Source organism: Ranitomeya imitator, chromosome 1, assembly GCF_032444005.1.
Source record: "Ranitomeya imitator isolate aRanImi1 chromosome 1, aRanImi1.pri, whole genome shotgun sequence".
Lineage (NCBI taxonomy): Eukaryota > Metazoa > Chordata > Amphibia > Anura > Dendrobatidae > Ranitomeya > Ranitomeya imitator.
Window position 1 is genome coordinate 492,498,953 of NC_091282.1, and position 18,292 is coordinate 492,517,244.

At 43.3% G+C, this 18,292-nt stretch overlaps 1 protein-coding gene across 2 annotated transcripts in view; it reads right to left on the minus strand.

Annotated features, from left to right (window-relative positions):
• FOCAD (focadhesin) overlaps nt 1-18,292 on the minus strand; it is a 458,830-nt gene that overhangs the window by 368,348 nt on the left and 72,190 nt on the right. For both annotated transcript variants that reach the window (XM_069765982.1, XM_069765975.1), the window contains exons 7-10: nt 16,746-16,953; nt 11,860-12,066; nt 11,681-11,768; nt 10,001-10,203 (exon numbers count right to left, since the gene is read on the minus strand). In XM_069765982.1, the coding sequence (XP_069622083.1) occupies nt 10,001-10,203; nt 11,681-11,768; nt 11,860-12,066; nt 16,746-16,953 (706 nt within the window). The remainder of the gene's footprint in view (nt 1-10,000; nt 10,204-11,680; nt 11,769-11,859; nt 12,067-16,745; nt 16,954-18,292) is intronic.

Sequence of the window (18,292 nt, forward strand, 5' to 3'; positions counted from 1 at the left end):
ATCATTCATCATTTTAGTTATGCGTGTGTCCCTTTTGAGGATACGTAAGGCATAATCCGCCATGTGGGCCAAAGTTCCAGTTCTCAAATCTGCGGTTGTGCTTGGTTGAGGGGCAGTTTCAGGCAAATCCACGTCACTTGTGTCCCTCAAAAAACCAGAACCCGGCCTTGCCGCGCCACCAATTTCCAGTGGCCCCGGAAAAGCTTCCTCATTAAAAATATAATCATCCCCATCATCCTCCTCCTCCTCTTCGCCCGCTACCTCGTCCTGTACACTGCCCTGGCCAGACAATGGCTGACTGTCTTTAATAATCTTTATTTTTAATAATAATATTGTACTGTCATCAAGGCTTTCCTCTTCCTCAGCTGCAGATCCTTTATGTGCGTCAAACTTTGCATCAGCAGACGCATTAGGGGGATGCTCATGCTTATTATGGCGTTGTCTGCACTAACCAGCCGTGTGCATTCCTCAAAACACTGAAGGACTTGACACATGTCTTGAATCTTCGACCACTGCACACCTGACAACTCCATGTCTGCCATCCTACTGCCTGCCCGTGTATGTGTATCCTCCCACAAAAACATAACAGCCCGCCTCTGTTCACACAGTCTCTGAAGCATGTGCAGTGTTGAGTTCCACCTTGTTGCAACGTCTATGATTAGGCGATGCTGGGGAAGGTTCAAAGAACGCTGATAGGTCTGCAAACGGCTGGAGTGTACGGGCGAACGGCGGATATGTGAGCAAAGTCCACGCACTTTGAGGAGCAGGTCGGATAACCCCGGATAACTTTTCAGGAAGCACTGCACCACCAGGTTTAAGGTGTGAGCCAGGCAAGGAATGTGTTTCAGTTGGGAAAGGGAGATGGCAGCCATGAAATTCCTTCCGTTATCACTCACTACCTTGCCTGCCTCAAGATCTACAGTGCCCAGCCACGACTGCGTTTCTTTCTGCAAGAACTCGGACAGAACTTCCGCGGTGTGTCTGTTGTCGCCCAAACACTTCATAGCCAATACAGCCTGCTGACGTTTGCCAGTAGCTGCCCCATAATGGGAGACCTGGTGTGCAACAGTGGCAGCTGCGGATGGAGTGGTTGTGCGACTGCGGTCTGTGGACGAGCTCTCGCTTCTGCAGGAGGACGAAGAGGAGGAGGAGGGGGTGCGAACGGCTACAGCCAATTGTTTCCTAGACCGTGGGCTAGGCAGAACTGTCCCAAACTTGCTGTCCCCTGTGGACCCTGCGTCCACCACATTTACCCAGTGTGCCGTGATGGACACGTAACGTCCCTGGCCATGCCTACTGGTCCATGCATCTGTTGTCAGGTGCACCTTTGTGCTCACAGATTGCCTGAGTGCATGGACGATGCGCTCTTTAACATGCTGGTAGAGGGCTGGGATGGCTTTTCTGGAAAAAAAGTGTCGACTGGGTAGCTCGTAGCGTGGTACAGCGTAGTCCATCAGGGCTTTGAAAGCTTCGCTTTCAACTAACCGGTAGGGCATCATCTCTAACGAGATTAGTCTAGCTATGTGTGCGTTCAAACCCTGTGTACGCGGATGCGAGGCTAAGTACTTCCTTTTTCTAACCATAGTCTCATGTAGGGTGAGCTGGACTGGAGAGCTGGAGATCGTGGAACTAGCGGGGGTGCCGGTGGACATGGCAGACTGAGAGACGGTGGGAGATGGTATTGTTGCCACCGGTGCCCTAGATGCAGTGTTTCCTACTACGAAACTGGTGTGATTCCCTGACCCTGACTGCTTTGGCCTGGCAAAGAAACCTGCACAGATACTGCAGGTGGTGCGGAAAATGGTGGCCCTACACTGCCGGAAGGGATGTTGCGTTGCTGACTAGCTTCATTGGCCGAGAGCGCTACAACCTTAAGGGACGTTTGGTAGTTAGTCCAGGCTTGCAAATGCATGGTGCTAAAATGTCTATGCATGCAACTTGTATTGAGACTTTTCAGATTCTGTCCTCTGCTTAAGGTAGTTGAACATTTTTGACAGATGACTTTGCGCTGATCAATTGGATGTTGTTTACAAAAATGCCACACTGCACTCTTTCTAGCATCGGATACCTTTTCAGGCATTGCAGACTGAGCTTTAACCGGATGGCCACGCTGTCCTCCAACAGGTTTTGGCTTTGCCACGCGTTTTGGGCAAGATACGGGCCCGGCAGATGGAACCTGTTGCGATGTTGATGCCTGCTGCGGCCCCTCCTCCTCCGCTTCAGAACTGCTGCCGCCTGCACCCTGTTCCCCCAATGGCTGCCAATCGGGGTCAAGAACTGGGTCATCTATTACCTCTTCTTGTAGCTCGTGTGCAACTTCGTCTGTGTCACCGTGTCGGTCGGTGGTATAGCGTTCGTGATGGGGCAACATAGTCTCATCAGGGTCTGATTCTTGATCAGCACCCTGCGAGGGCAATGTTGTGGTCTGAGTCAAAGGACCAGCATAGTAGTCTGGCTGTGGCTGTGCATCAGTGCACTCCATGTCAGATTCAACTTGTAATGGGCATGGACTGTTAACTGCTTCACTTTCTAAGCCAGGGACGGTATGTGTAAAGAGCTCCATGGAGTAACCCGTTGTGTCGCCTGCTGCATTCTTCTCTGTTGTTTTTGCTGAAGAGGACAAGGAAGCGACTTGTCCCTGACCGTGAACATCCACTAACGACGCGCTGCTTTGACATTTACCAGTTTCACGAGAGGAGGCAAAAGAGCTAGAGGCTGAGTCAGCAAGATAAGCCAAAACTTGCTCTTGCTGCTCCGGCTTTAAAAGCGGTTTTCCTACTCCCAGAAAAGGGAGCGTTCGAGGCCTTGTGTAGCCAGACGACGAACCTGGCTCCACAGCTCCAGACTTAGGTGCAATATTTTTTTCCCACGACCAGCTGATGCTCCACCACTACCACTACCCTCATTACCAGCTGACAATGAACGCCCCCGGCCACGACCTCTTCCACCATACTTCCTCATTGTTTTAAAAACGTAAACAAACTAACGGTATTTGTTGCTGTCACACAAATTACACGGTGAGCTATAACTTCAGTATGATTTAGCTACCCCTTTACAGGTGAGTGAGACCACAACGAAAATCAGGCACAATGTTACACACTCTGTTGTTGGTGGCAACAAATGAGAGAGATGCCACACACGCAGGACTGTCACTGAAGCACAAATGTAAATATTAATCTCCCACTGATTTGATTTTTTTTTTTTTTTTAAGGGAGACTTTAGGAAAAAAAAATAATAGAATAAAATGATTTTTTCAGGAAGAATTTAGAAACCAAATAAAATAAAATGATTTTTTCAGGGAGAATTTAGAAAACAAATAAAACAAAAAAAGGCTTTCTATGGCCCACTGAGTGAGAGATGACGCACACAGGAGTCAGGAGTGGCACACAAGCCCAGAGGCCAATATTTATCTCCCACTTTTTTTTTTTTGTTCCAGGGAAAATTTATAAACCCAATAAAAAAAATAATAAATAGGCTTTCTATGGCCCACTATCTGAGAGACAGAGAGAGATGGCACGCTTAGGACTGGCACACAAGCCCAAAGGCCAATATTAATCTCCCACTGATTGATTTATTGATTTTTTCAGGTAGAATTTAGAACCCAAATAAAGCAAAAAAAAAAAAAAATGGGCTTTCTATGGCCCACTGAGTGAGTGATGATGCACACAGGAGTCAGGAGTGGCACACAAGCCCTGAGGCCAATATTTTTCTCCCACTGATTGATGTAGTGATTTTTTCAGGTAGATTTTAGAACCAAAATCAAGCAAAAAAATAAATAGGCTTTCTATGGCCCACTGAGTGAGAGATGGCACAGACAGGGATGGCACTCTAGCAGAAATGTCAATCTTAATCTCCCACAAAAAAAAAAAAAAAAACAGGGCGTGTCCTTCAATTACTATCTCCCTGCAGTAATCTCAGCCAGGTATGGCAGGCAGCAATAAGGAGTGGACTGATGCACAAATTAAATAAAAAGTGTGTACAAACCAAAAAGATAGCTGTGCAGAAAGGAAGGAACAAGAGGATTTGTGCTTTGAAAAAAGCAGTTGGTTTGCACAGCGGCGTACACACAGCAATGCAGCTATCAGGGAGCCTTCTAGGGCAGCCCAATGAGCTACAGCGCTGAGGGGGGAAAAAAAAAAAATGTAGCTTCCACTGTCCCTGCACACCGAAGGTGGTGTTGGGCAGTGGAAATCGCTACAGCACAAGCGGTTTGGTGGTTAATGGACCCTGCCTAACGCTATCCCTGCTTCTGACGAAGCGGCAGCAACCTCTCCCTAAGCTCAGATCAGCAGCAGTAACATGGCGGTCGGCGGGAACGCCCCTTTATAGCCCCTGTGACGCCGCAGACAGCAAGCCAATCACTGCAATGCCCTTCTCTAAGATGGTGGGGACCTATGTCATCACGCTGCCCACACTCTGCGTTTACCTTCATTGGCTGAGAAATGGCGCTTTTCGCGTCATTGAAACGCGACTTTGGCGCGAAAGTCGCGTACTGCATGGCCGACCCCGCACAGGGGTCGGATCGGGTTTCATGAAACCCGACTTTGCCAAAAGTCGGCGACTTTTGAAAATGAACGACCCGTTTCGCTCAACCCTACTGAGGACTATAACTTTTTTATTTTTTTGCTGATGATGCTGTATGGAGGCTTGTTTTTTGCAAGACAAGATGACGTTTTCAGCAGTACCATGGTTATTTATATCCGTCTTTTTGATCGCGTGTTATTCCACTTTTTGTTCGGCGGTATGATAATAAAGCGTTGCTTTTTGCCTCTTTTTTTTACCGCGTTCACTGAAGGGGTTAACTATTGGGACAGTTTTATAGGTGGGGTCGTTACGGATGCGGCGATACTAAATATGCATACTTTTATTTATTTTTTATTATTTAGATAAAGAAATGTATTTATGGGAACAATATTTTTTTTTCTTTATTTAGGATTTTTTTTTTTTTTTTTTTTTTTTTTTTTACACATTTGAATATTTTTTTTTTACTTTATAAACATTGCCCCGGGGGGGCATCATGTTATAGTGACAGATCGCTGATCTGACACTTTGCACAGTATCTGACATGCAGGGCTGCAGGCTTACCAGCGCTTGCTCTGAGCAGGCGCTGGCAAGCCACCTCCCTGCAGGACCCGGATGCAGCCCGCGGCCATTTTGGATCCGGGGCCTGCAGGGAGAAGGTAGGAGACCCTCGGAGCAACGCGATCACATCGCGTTGCTCCGAGGGTCTCAGGGAAGCACGCAGGGAGCCCCCTCCCTGCACGATGCTTCCCTATGCCACCGGAACACTACGATCATGTTTGATTGCAGTGTGACGGGGGTTAATATGCTGGGGGCGGTCCGTGACCGCTCCTGGCAATAGTGCCGGATGTCAGCTGCGATAGTCAGCTGACACCCGGCCGCGCTCCCCCCGTGAGCGCGGCTGATCGTGCTGGACGTACTATCCCGTCACTGGGAATTAAATCCCAGGTCACCTTGATGGGATAGTACGTCCAATGGGATTAAGGGGTTAAAGGGCCCTACCAGCTGTTTCCCCATGATTCCGACCCAAAACATGACTCCTCCACCTTCTTGCTGACGTAGCAGCCTTGTTCGGACATGGTGGCCATCTACCAACCATCCACTACTCCATCCATCTGGACCATCCAGGGTTGCTAGACACTCATCAGTAAACACGACTGTTTTAAAATTAGTCTTCATGTATGTCTGGGCCCACTGCAACCGTTTCTGCTTGTGAACACTGTTTAGGACTGGCCGAATAGTAGGTTTATGCACCACAGCAAGCTTTTAAGGATCCTACACCTTGAGGTTTGAGGGACTCCAGAGGCACCAGCAGCTTCAAATAACTGTTTGCTGCTTTGTAATGGTATTTTGGCAGCTGCTTTCTTAATCCAATGAATTTGTCTGGCAAAAACCTTCCTCATTATGCCTTTATCTGCATGAACTCTGTCTGTGCTCTATTTCAGTCACAAATCACTTGTCAGTATGATGATCACTCTTACGTTTTCGTGAAATATCTAATGTTTTCATACCTTGTCCAAGGCATTGCACTATTTAATGCTTTTCAGCAGCAGAGATCCTTTTTATTTCCCATATTGCTTGAAACCTGTGGCCTGCTTAATAACATCGGAACATCATTCTTAAGTAGTTTTCCTTTAATTAGAATCACCTGGAAAACTAATTATCACATGTATTTAATATTGATTTCAGTGATCAATTGAGCCCTGAGACAATACCATCCACGAGTTTATTTGAATAAAAAAACAATTAAATCTTTATGACACTTAAATCCAATTTGCATAATAATTTGGAACACAGTGTATACATTTCCACACAGGGGGAAGGGGGAAATCAATAAAAATGACACCAAAATTTGTTACGCAATTTCTGTTGATCATATAATACCCCATACAGTGGCTTGCAAAACTATTCAACCTCCCCTTGGCTTTTTGCCTATTTTGTTACATTACAACCTGTGTTTAAATATTTCGGTAATCCAATTTGCGTGTGATGCATCAGCACTAAATATTTTAAGTTGGTGAAGTGAATTGAGAAAAATGTAGGCTTAAATTAAACGTGGCTGTACACTACTAGGACAACCCCTTCTTGATCTAAAAGTTTGGCGCTGATAAAATAAAAAAAAGTTTATATTCACCTCCCATGCAATCGCAGTTCCAGTGGTGTCGGCGCACTCGTGTTCCTGGGGCTCTCATGTGGTTGTAATGAGATGCGAGCTTGGTGTAAAATCGGAGCTGGCGTCACTGTATCTGCCTTCAGACAAATTGAACATCAAAAGGAAATGAGAAAACAGCTGCAGCCCTGACTTCCTCTTGATGTTCAATACGTCAGAAGGTGGGGCCAGTGACGCCAGCACCGATTGGGAACGTGAGTGCCAACACCAGCAAGTGAGGCGAGCATAAGCTTTTTTATTTTATTGAGAGAAAGCATGGGGTGCGAGAAGGGGTTGTCCAAGTAGTGGACAACTTCTTTAAATTTATGGGATCAAAAGACTTAAAATTGGCATGTGCATATGTATTGACCCCTTTTGAGATAAAGCCCATAAAAATTTCTGGTGCAAGCAATTACCCTCATAAGTTACATGCTTAGTGAAGGGAAATCCACCTGTGTGCAATCTATGTATCACATGTTTTTCAGTATATACACACCTTTTCTGAAAGGCCACAGAGGCTGCAAGACCATTAGGCAAGAGGCACCACTAACCAAACAACACCATGAAGACCAAAGACATCTCCAAACAAGTCAGGGACAAGACAAAGTTGTTGAGAAGTACAAGTCAGGATTTGGTTATATATATATATATATATATATATATATATATATATATATATATATATATATATATATATATATATATATATATATATATATATATATATATATATATCCCAATTGATGATCCCCCGGAGCAACATCAAATCCATTATCATCAAATGGAAAGAACTTGGTACAATAACAGACTTGCCAAGAGAGGGCTGTCCACCAAAACTCTCAGCCTAGGCAGAGTACCCAAGCAGAGACTGGAGTATTTGTCCATACAACTACAATAAGTAGTACACACCATAGAGGTGGCCTTTATGGAAGAGTGGGTGGAAAAAAGCTTTTACTTATGCACAAAAATTGTAAGGCTCGTTTTGAGTTTGATGAGACCAAAATTGAACATTTTGGCTACCAAGGTAAACGCTATGTTTGCAGCAAATTCAACACAGCTCATCACTCCAAAGTGCCAAAAAAGCAGAAATCCCCCTCAAGTGACCCTATTTTGAAAATTACACCCCTCTGGGAATGTATCTACAGGTGTAGTGACGATTTTGACTCCATGGGTGTCTTCCCGAAATAAACAGCAATAGAAATTGCTGAGTGAAAACTAGAAATCTGCCGTTGAAGTGCCCAATACGTTGTAGTACCCAGCTGTTGCTTCTGAAGACATACACCCTGTAAATTAAGCAGGCCCTTATTACTACAGAGATGCCAAACATACAAATGTTAATTTGATTTAGGCACACTGGAGGCTTAGATTGGATGGTGACATTTGAGTCGCTGGATTTTTTTTTTGTTGTTTGGGTCAAGGTGCCATTTAGCTTTCCAGAGCTTTTGTGTTACCAGTAACATTGAAAACTCCCTATATTTCCGTTAAACGATGACGGATCTGAGTGGGGACTGAGTTGACGCTTTTCCTTTTACATAACATTTTGGATTACATTTATCCTTTACTCTACGCTGAGCACTTACATCAAGGTTTCCATTTAAATTGCTGAATGACGTGATTCAGATGTCACCACCGACAGATCTAATTGCTATAATGAGGCAGCAGAGTTACTTGGAACTCCATCTGGCCACTGTTGTCTTTTTCAAAGGTGCACAATACTGTGGCGGATTGCACTTTTATGCTCGCATAAAAAGACGGACACAGCCGGATCACAGGCCAGATGATGTACAGTGTGCCTCCATCTGCCTCATTATAGGGATTCTTCCGCTGGAGGTTCCATCTGAATCATGTATTTCAGAGATTTACACGGAAAGCCTGGTGTAAGAGCACAGCAAAGGATAAATATGCACCGAGCCTTACTGCGATCTTTGGAAGGTAGAATGAACAAATCAACAGCACGTGAAGAATTGGTTTTATTTTTTACACCGTTTCCTATGAAGTATAAGTGATTAGACTGCTTTATTTTTCAGATGGGTGAAGTTACAGCGATACCAGATTTATGTCTTATTTTTATGTTCTGCAGCTTTTACCCAATAAAAATCTTTCTATGAAAAAAGAATTGCATCGCTATATTACGGGAGCTATAACTTTTACTTCTCCGCTGATAGAGCTGTTTTTTTGCAAGACAAGATGATGTTTTCAGCTATACCATTTCGACTATTTAACTTTATGTCTTTTTTTATGATGAAAAAAAACAGTTTTTGACAGTTTTCTTTTTTTTTTTTTTTTTTAAAGTGTTCACTCAAGGGTTTAACTAGTGGAACAGATTTATAGATCGAGTTGTTCAGGACATTGTGATGCTTATTTTTGTTTGTTTACATTAAATATATGTATTTATAGGTATATATTTTTTCTTTCTTTATTTTGTTATTATTTTTAAATATTTTTACAAATTTTAAAACTTTTTTTTTTTTAACTTTTTTATCTTGTCCCTCCATGGACATCAACTTACATTGCCCTGATAGCTGATCTAATACTCTGTAATGCTTTTGCATTGTAGGTAATTAGATCAGTCTCTACTACACAGGCAGGAGCAGTGTCAGCTCCTGCTCAGTGCAGGAACTTACAGGCCACAGTACCTGGGCACCGGAGGGCCATCTGTTGCTCCGGGGTCACCATGGAGACCATCATTACAACGTGATCGCAATCGCATTGTGCCTATAAGATCAGAGAGGAAGGGTTAAACGTCTGCGATAGGGACTAGCACCGTTCATGGGCATTTCTGCAGGAAGTCAGCTATAAAATACATGATGATCGCAACCGCAAGTAAACCAATGCAATTGTCCCCCCGTACATATATGGCAGTTTGCGGGAACGCACCTCACGCGGTGGATGTCGTGAAAGAGGTAAAATATATTTTTATAGTTTTATAGCTTCTTGGGGTTTCCTTCTAGCACACTCGCTGTAAGAGTCCAATATTAGACCTGAACATACCACCTGAATACAGTGGCCTGATTCCTGAGCTCGCTTTTGGGGTGTAAACCTACCTAGCCTTTCTCATCATATGCTTTTCAGTAAAAGCCTGGAGAGGAGAGGTGTATTTTTTTTTACCTTTGAAAAGAGGACACATTTTTAATTTCCCATATCGGTTTTACTACCCCAATTTAGTAACTGTACAGGCCACAACAATACTGCTTGCTTTTGCCGCATTTACCTTTCCCTGACTGTATCTACATGACAACTTGGCTTTTTAAAGTATATAATTTTTGCCAAGAGAAGGCAAACCTAACTATCAGGCATGCTGGGACTGAAACTAGGCTTTGACTACATTACCACTTTTTCGTTCTCTTTGTTGTCTGTATCCTGTATTTTCTCCAAAATGGTTAGTGCCAATTGCTGTAATGACAGTCCTTTATCCTTCTCGCTGAAAGAGTCTACCAAGGCTGCTGATGATAACACATGTAATAATGGCATGAGCAACACTTGAGCAATGGCTGGAGATTTACTTCCATTTGGTAACATCAAAATCTTAAGTGCTGTGAATAAAAAAATAAAATGTGAACTAACAGCATCTTTCCTCGAACTGAATGAAAAGAACTCTTTTTGGCAGCACTAACAGTAAACAGGTGCTCCTAATGCAGATATTCATAGAATATGGTCAGGATATGGCATCAATGTCCAAGCAGTTTGATCTCTACTAATACCTTGAACTTAATGGTACTTGGACAGATAGATCCACAGACTAGAGGGACCGAGATGCAAAACAGACAAGAGACAGCCCACAGGACACAGAGGCCCCAGCCCACAGGACACAGAGGCCCCAGCCCACAGGACACAGAGGCCCCAGCCCACAGAGGCCGCAGCCCATAGAGGCCGCAGCCCACAGGACACAGGACGCAGCCCACAGATGCCCCAGCCCACAGGACACAGAGGCCGCAGCCCACAGGATACAGAGGTCCCAGCCCACAGAGACCGCAGCACAGAGGCCTCAGCCCACAGAGGCCCCAACCCACAGAGACCGCAGCCCACAGCACACAAAGGCCCCAGCCTACAGAGGCCATAGCCCACAGGACACAGAGGCCTCAGACCACAGAGGCCCCAGTCCACAGGACATAGAGGCCCCAGCCCACAGGACACAGAGGCCCCAGCCAAGAGAGACCAAAGCCCACAGGACACAGAGGCCTCAGCCACAGGACACAAAGGCCCCAGCCCACAGAGACCGCAGCCCACAGCACACAGAGACCTCAGCCCACAGAGGCCCCAGCCCACAGGACACAGAGGCCCCAGCCCACAGCCCACAGGACACAAAGGCCGCAGCCCACTGGACACAGAGGCCCCAGCCCACAGGACACAGAAGCCTCAGCCCACAGAAGCCCAAGCCCACAGGACACAGAGGCCTCAGCCCACAGGACACAGAGGCCACAACCCACAGGACACAGAGGCCCCAGCCCACAGAGGCCTCAGCCCACAGGATACAGAGGTCCCAGCCCACAGAGACCGCAGCACAGAGGCCGCAGCCCACAGGACACAGAGGCCGCAGCCAACAGAACAGAGAGACCGCAACCCACAGAACAGAGTTTAGAGTGCAGCTTCCAGTTCAGACAGCACACAGTCAATCAGCAAAGGGGAGGGCAAATTGATGCATTGAAAGTTTTGGCCATGCCAAGGGTTCCCTTAGCACTAACATTTGCAAATGGATTGAAAATCATTATCTGTATAATAAAAGCTAAGAAAACTAAAACAACATTAATGGTTTTTATAGTGGCTAAGTCCCCTATGATTAAATGATTAGTTTAAACTGAGCTTTGAGGGTGACAGATTCCTTTAAAAGTTAAAGGCCTTTCACAATGTACTTTAGAATGTGAAAAATAAACATTAATATCTATTCTGATATGACTACTTGCAGTTACAAATCCAAATCTATGAGCGGCATTCTTGTGAGATTCTGATCATGAAATGTATTAATTTCTGTATATAATGGATTAATTTTGGACCGCTTAGCTTCAAACTTACCTAAATGTAGAATTTGATCATGATGATTGCATGGAGAGTTCAGCAGAAGCAAGCTCAGTCCAGTTAAAATCTGCTCTCTAGGAATACTCTGAAGATCAACAAAAAAAGAAAAATATTAACTGTAATGAACAAATGAAAATGTGTTCTTTTTATTATTGCGCGTCCACTCTGTCACTTACTTCTTTCTGAAGGTCTAAACTTTCTTCCACAATGTGCAAGAGTGTGGAACAGTCCCCAGTGATTTTTAAGCTGTAGTCACAAGCACACAAGGCCTGTAGCGACAATAGACGAAGCTCGTTCCTCCAAACATCTGGATGATCACAAAACTTTACACACAAATCCTTCATGTACATAGTAACTTCTGTCACTTGTGCACAATCTGTGAGCTGTAAGAGAAGAAACCGGGAAACAGATAAAGAAACGAGGTTCAAAATACATCAAATTCGGCACTAGTTGCTTAAGAAATAGTAGCTCGGGTCCTATTAAAGCTAAAGCTAGATCTAAAAAGTGGAAACTCCTGCTTAATGTTTAACGGTAGGAATTCTCTGGTCCAGAATTTAGGGGCAAAGAACTTGTAGGAAATCTTTTTTGTTACCCCTTTGCCAGTGGGTATAGATTAACTACCATATATCAAAAAGCGTCACTATTGGAGGAGGTGTTCTATATGCATAATGTGACATGCATATGAATCCTTTCCCGTGTGTTCACAGCTGAATGCCAGCTTGTTGGTATTGTACAAAGGTGACCACAAAAAAAAAAAAAATATTTTCAAATTGTTTGCAGTTGAAAAATGAGGTTACAAGAAACAGCACATACAAACGTTAGTAATAGCCATGTGCAGAACCATCGTGGATCCTAAAAAGTAATTTCAGGACCAGTTTTGAAAACAGAAGGTAAGTAAGCTAAGAGAATAATGCCCAAATCACTGCTTAAAATGACATCTGCAATGGTGTGAAGTGCTGAAGAAGAGAGGCGGAGGCATTAATGCGATTTCATGTCAGCAGATGTGATCTGTCAGGGCATCACAGACAAATGTCATCAAGTAGCAAGGATTTATCCTAACAACTGCACAGGCTCCTCTTCCCTTCTTGCTCATATAACGGTGAGCTTCATTGTCCAGGGCTCTCCTACATCTGGCCTCCAGGGTTCAGTTCCCACATTGGGTGTCTATGTAACTTCTCTACTATAGACGATAGGCTTTCAAACCATTAAGTTACGTGAGTGCTGGCAAGTTTGATTGCTGAGCGTACAGTGTTTCCCACGCCATGGATCTGCATATATATTATATACACTTTGCATATCTTCCCTTTCCTCTTCCTATTTTTTTTAGTTATCTATAAGTTAATTTTTAGTTGATAGTAAATGTGAGTATGCTTTTTTCATTTTGAAAAATGTGCTGAAAATAATTTAAAAAATAATATAATTATATATAATGGTACGCTATTAATGTAAGGGTATGTGCGAACATTGAGTATTTGCTTGCAGAAATTTCTGCATGGTATCTGCATTTCTTGGCACCAAAAACGTGCGTCTTGCAGCGTTTTTTGCAGCGTTTTTGTACAGCAATGAAGGCTTTTTTAAGCTAAAGATATTTAAAAAAAAATGTTTTGTGATGTAATTTCTTGGTTCAACACCTTCTTTTTCATTCTGATGCAGTGGTATCAGGGTAATGTGATTAGGGCTTGATGCCAGCAGCTGTTGGTGACACCAAGCACTAGGTTTAGTAATGAAAAGGAGTCAGCCAGACACGCTCATTACTAAACCAGTAAGTAAAGAGTTAAATACACACACACATACATTGCCACCAGCCTATGTAGGAGCGTTAACAGATTAAACCTATATAGGCTGTAACCAAACAGCAACTGGTAATTTTTACTAAAAACAATTGTGTGGGCTCCTGCATAATTTTCATAACCAGCGGATAGAAAGTCGACGGCTGAGGGCTGATGTTAATTTTCTGGGATGGAGTCAATAGTCAGAAAGTTTTCCAGGTTATAAATTTCCACTCACAGCTGTCTGCTTAGCCTTTACTGGTTCCACGGGGACCCCAGAAAAAAATTGATGTAGGGTCCCCCTATAAAGTCTAACCAGCAACGGCTATGCAGACAGCTGTGGGTTGATATTGATAGCCTAGGAAGGGCCCATGGATACTGCTCCCCTCCCCCCCGAGACTAAAAGCTCTCAGCCATATTATGCGCCAATTTTGACACTTAGCCCCGCTATTCCCCTTGCCCTGGTGCGGCAGCAAGTGGGGTGATAGTTAGGGGGGGTTGATGTTGCCTTTGTATAGTCAGGCGGCATCAAGCTCAGAGGTTAGTAATTACTAACCCCATAGTGATATTATTAAAAAAAAAAACACCACACACCCAGAATAAAGTCCTTTATTTGAAAAAATGACACAGACTATTTTATTGAATTTAAATTAAACCATACATCATTGCCCAATCCACTGAAGCCAATGTCTCCTATAACAAAAATAAAATAATAAAACACCAATATTCCAGTCCGCCGAGAAGATAATTGTCTATAATGTCCCACGATGATCCTGACGACTTTGAGAACAGTCACTAATGTGACTGCCTTTGAGGTCAGCTGGCTACACACTGACAGGAGCGTGGAATCACTCCTGCAGTGTGTAGTGCTCAGCTGTGATGAGAGAGTTCACCGGAGTTCATCAGCTGATGAGCCCCGGTGATCTCGCTTAGGGTACCACTGCTGTGTGAGAAAGTTTTCACACTGCTGTGGTGCCGTAAGTGAGATCAACGGAGCTCATCAGCTGATGAACTCATGTGACCTCTCGCTCTCTCTCTCACGGCAGCTCAGCAAAACACTGCGAGAGTGATGACGCTCCTGTCAGTGTATCGCCAGCGGCCGGATAGAGCAGTCACATCTCCCGATGTAACTGTTCTACAAGTGAGATTGCCGTGGGACACTTTGAATTACGTGGACTATGGCAGACAGGTGAGTATATGGTTGTTTTTTTATGACTGTTTAAAGGAGACAAGGGCATCGCGGATTTTGTGTTAGGAGAGTAATATGAGTTTTTTATTTTATTTGAATATGTATTTATTTTTTATGTTGTATTTTTACTTTTTTTTTTTTTTTTTTATACAGGCAGCGGCTGAGGAGAGACTACTTCTCACATCAGCGGCATCTGCCATCATTGTCATCAATGACAGCAGATGTAGCCTGATGAGAGTAGTAGTCTGATCTGCTAACCTGTGGTAAACTTTTTACCACAGGTCACAGTTACAGCTGCGGAGTCACACTGACATTTGACAGTGTGATCCCGCAGAGCTCTGACGGCGGTAATGGTCTTATCGGCGGAAATGTTACCACCGATCAGAACTGCCTCACAGGTTTTTCAATTGCTGTCACACAGGTGACAGCATGGGAAACACATTAGGAAGTCAATAAAATGCAATCAAAAACTCAGCAAATATGCAGCAAATCCGCTAACATTTTTATAACTGTTTTTGCTGTGGATTTGTCTGACTCGATTGAAGTCATTGGGTGAAAAACGCTAAAAACCACACAAAAATTGGCATGCTGCAGAAAAAAAAAACGCACTGCAAATACTCAAAGGAAAATTACTGATCATGTGCACAGCACTTCAGTATTCTTATTGAATTAGCTGGCATACGGCGTCCACAGTTTTTTTGGCTAATTTCCAACACAGCCTATAAGAGTTCCTTAGTAAACAGTGTTTGGGGGGAAAAAACAGATGTGACTGGAGGAAATGGATGTGATTTTTGGATTCAGCACACCAAAATTCACAATATATATTAGAGTCACCAAAATTGATGTAGGACAGTGTTATTATAGAAGGGCATTTATAATACTCAGATTTTGACCAACGCCATCTCAAATTCGTGATGAGATCTATAGTCGTAAAAAAAAACAAAAAAAAACACTGTAAAATGTAATTAATGTTATTAAGTCGGGTTACTGGTTTATGAATATTTTTCAAAGCAAAATTTGCTCTTGTTAAGTGTGAATGTTTATTATATTGACTCTATAATGGAGAATCACCGTAAAGTGACACAAAATATTAGCACAGTTGAATCTTTACAGCTTTTATTAGGCAAATAAACACTTGTAAATTGTAGACCATTTCTGTTCCAGAATCTCATATTCACATCATCTCAGTGTATCAATAAGAAGAATTCTGAAGCATAATATACCATTTACACATTTATCCTTGGCCAAAATAACCAGCTAAACCTGGAAGGAATCAGGACCAACACTGCAGTGAACATACCCCAAAGCTGGTTCTATTTATCGTGATCTGAGTGCTCCAGCTCTTACACGGCACAGATGACACTTTCCATGAAACAGTTGCTTTGTCTAGAGCTGTATACGTTGGCACCGGAATACAACAGTCAAGGAGATGTTTGGCAATGACAACGAGCAGGCCAATATGCTCCATGGTAAGATCACTCGCCTTCCAAGTTGGACTGCTCAGCATGGGACCAGCTGCTCTGCTGGGAAATCTGAAATGGATACTATGCAGTCTTTAACACCCCCTTCATCTCAAACGTTAACTCTTGCATATTCGCAAACCATAATACAAAGGAAAACAGCACCATTTACACTTAATCTGCAGACAGTGGTGCTTTAAGCCTAACTTGACAAAATCAGCATACAAGGTTGGAACTTAAGAGGCCTTCATGCTTCCCATGCTGAATAATGGCAGATAACAAGAGATCTATGTTAACAAGCTGAAGAAAGATCGTGCTCAAGATGAAGTCACACCAGACATGTTACTTGTGTGTTATCTATTACTACTGCCTTCATGTTAAAAAAAAAAAAAAAAAAACACACACAGGGATGAAGATTGAATTACATAAAGGCTGTAAAGAAACCATACTGTTATGTTTCTCATAAAAAGAGAAAAGAATCCCCAACGATTTTTGGTTTCTGAGGTCCTCACCCCTTGTTTGATGTAGTTTGAAAGCAATGTCTAACAATGACTCATGCACCCCAAGTTACAGACAGTGGAGCGTGATCATAAAGCTAACCCCTTGGGTTCCCATCTACCTCCAGAAAGCAAATATCCACTTACTTGCATAAAGCTTATTAAATCAAATAACAGGCGAACGACTTGTTCTTCTGCAGCCGATGGGCTCTCAGCTTTACAGGTACTGGGATGTGAATGAAGTAGAGCTTTTCTTATGCCCATTCGGAGAGCACACAACTCTTGCAGCTGTGATGGCTCACAAAACAAGTATCTCAGAAAAGGTGTCAGAGTGTTAATCGTAGATGGTTCATTCCTACAAAAATACAGAAAACAATTACATTAAATTTAACCTAAAATTTAGTTCTAATAATAAAAGGTTCATTAACATCACATCTAGATTTACATTTAAGGACATTTGCACTTTTAGGGGTAGCCTCCATTTTGGAAGTCATCCCCTGTCCTGAGGATCAAGGGTAATTTCTCGATTGCAGGTGCACCAACAGCTGATGCGCTTAGTGATCCCGAGAACCTGGGCTCTGAAGTGTCCCGTGTGATGTAGAGTCCCATGTGATGTAGTGTCCCGTGTGATGAAGAGTCCCGTGTGATGTAGAGTCCCGTGTGATGAAGAGTCCCGTGTGATGTAGAGTCCCGTGTGATGTAGAGTCCCGTGTGATGTAGAGTCCCGTGTGATGTAGAGTCCCGTGTGATGTAGAGTCCCGTGTGATGTAGAGTCCCGTGTGATGTAGAGTCCCGTGTGATGTAGAGTCCCGTGTGATGAAGAGTCCCGTGTGATGAAGAGTCCTGTATGATGCAGTGGTGGTAGATAATGTGCAATGTCACTCCATTAATTCTTCAGTGATTGCCATAGACAGGATGAGAGCAGAACTCGGCCATTTTCAACAGTGCGAATAAAAATGAATGAAGCGGCAGTGCACATGATTGACTACTGCTTCGTTTACATGGGGCTCTTCAGAGCCATGGTTCTCAGGATCAGAGTGGTTCCAATGGTCTGACCCCAGCAATCAGTTAAGATACCCCTTATTCACGGATATGGTCTAACTTCCAAACTTGAGAATACCCCTTTAAAGACATAGCTGAAAGTATCCCTGAATTCTCCTGTATGGATCACCTAGTATTCTGAATAACCATTTGTAACTTATATTGGTCCAACAGCTGTTGGATTTTCAGCTATGCTTATGCAAACTTACAGTTCTTCCTTTGTTCTCTCTCTTTTGCTGCTAGGTCTGTATATGAGCAGTTCTGGTGTTATACAGACATCCTTCAAGCTACAAATTTAATATTTTTCTTGGGTGACCATTGCAACTTCACTCCATAACATTATGGAAAACTAGTAAATCTGAACTGATGCTTATATGTGCTACAGATCAGCACTGTCTGTGGGATATTTCATGTACCGTACATAAAATACTGATGTAGAAACTCCATTCTTCCTTTCAGAAAACTATGGGTTATTAGTTATGACACTTATAATAAAAAAGTTACCATACTTACTTTCCTCAAGTCCAACACTGGCTCTCCTCCACTCTCCGTTTGTCTGCAGAGCTGATGTCACATAATCAGCACTGCAGCCAATCATTGAGCTCAGTAGCACTTGCTATTTACACAGGCAATGCTACTTTTCTCACCGATTA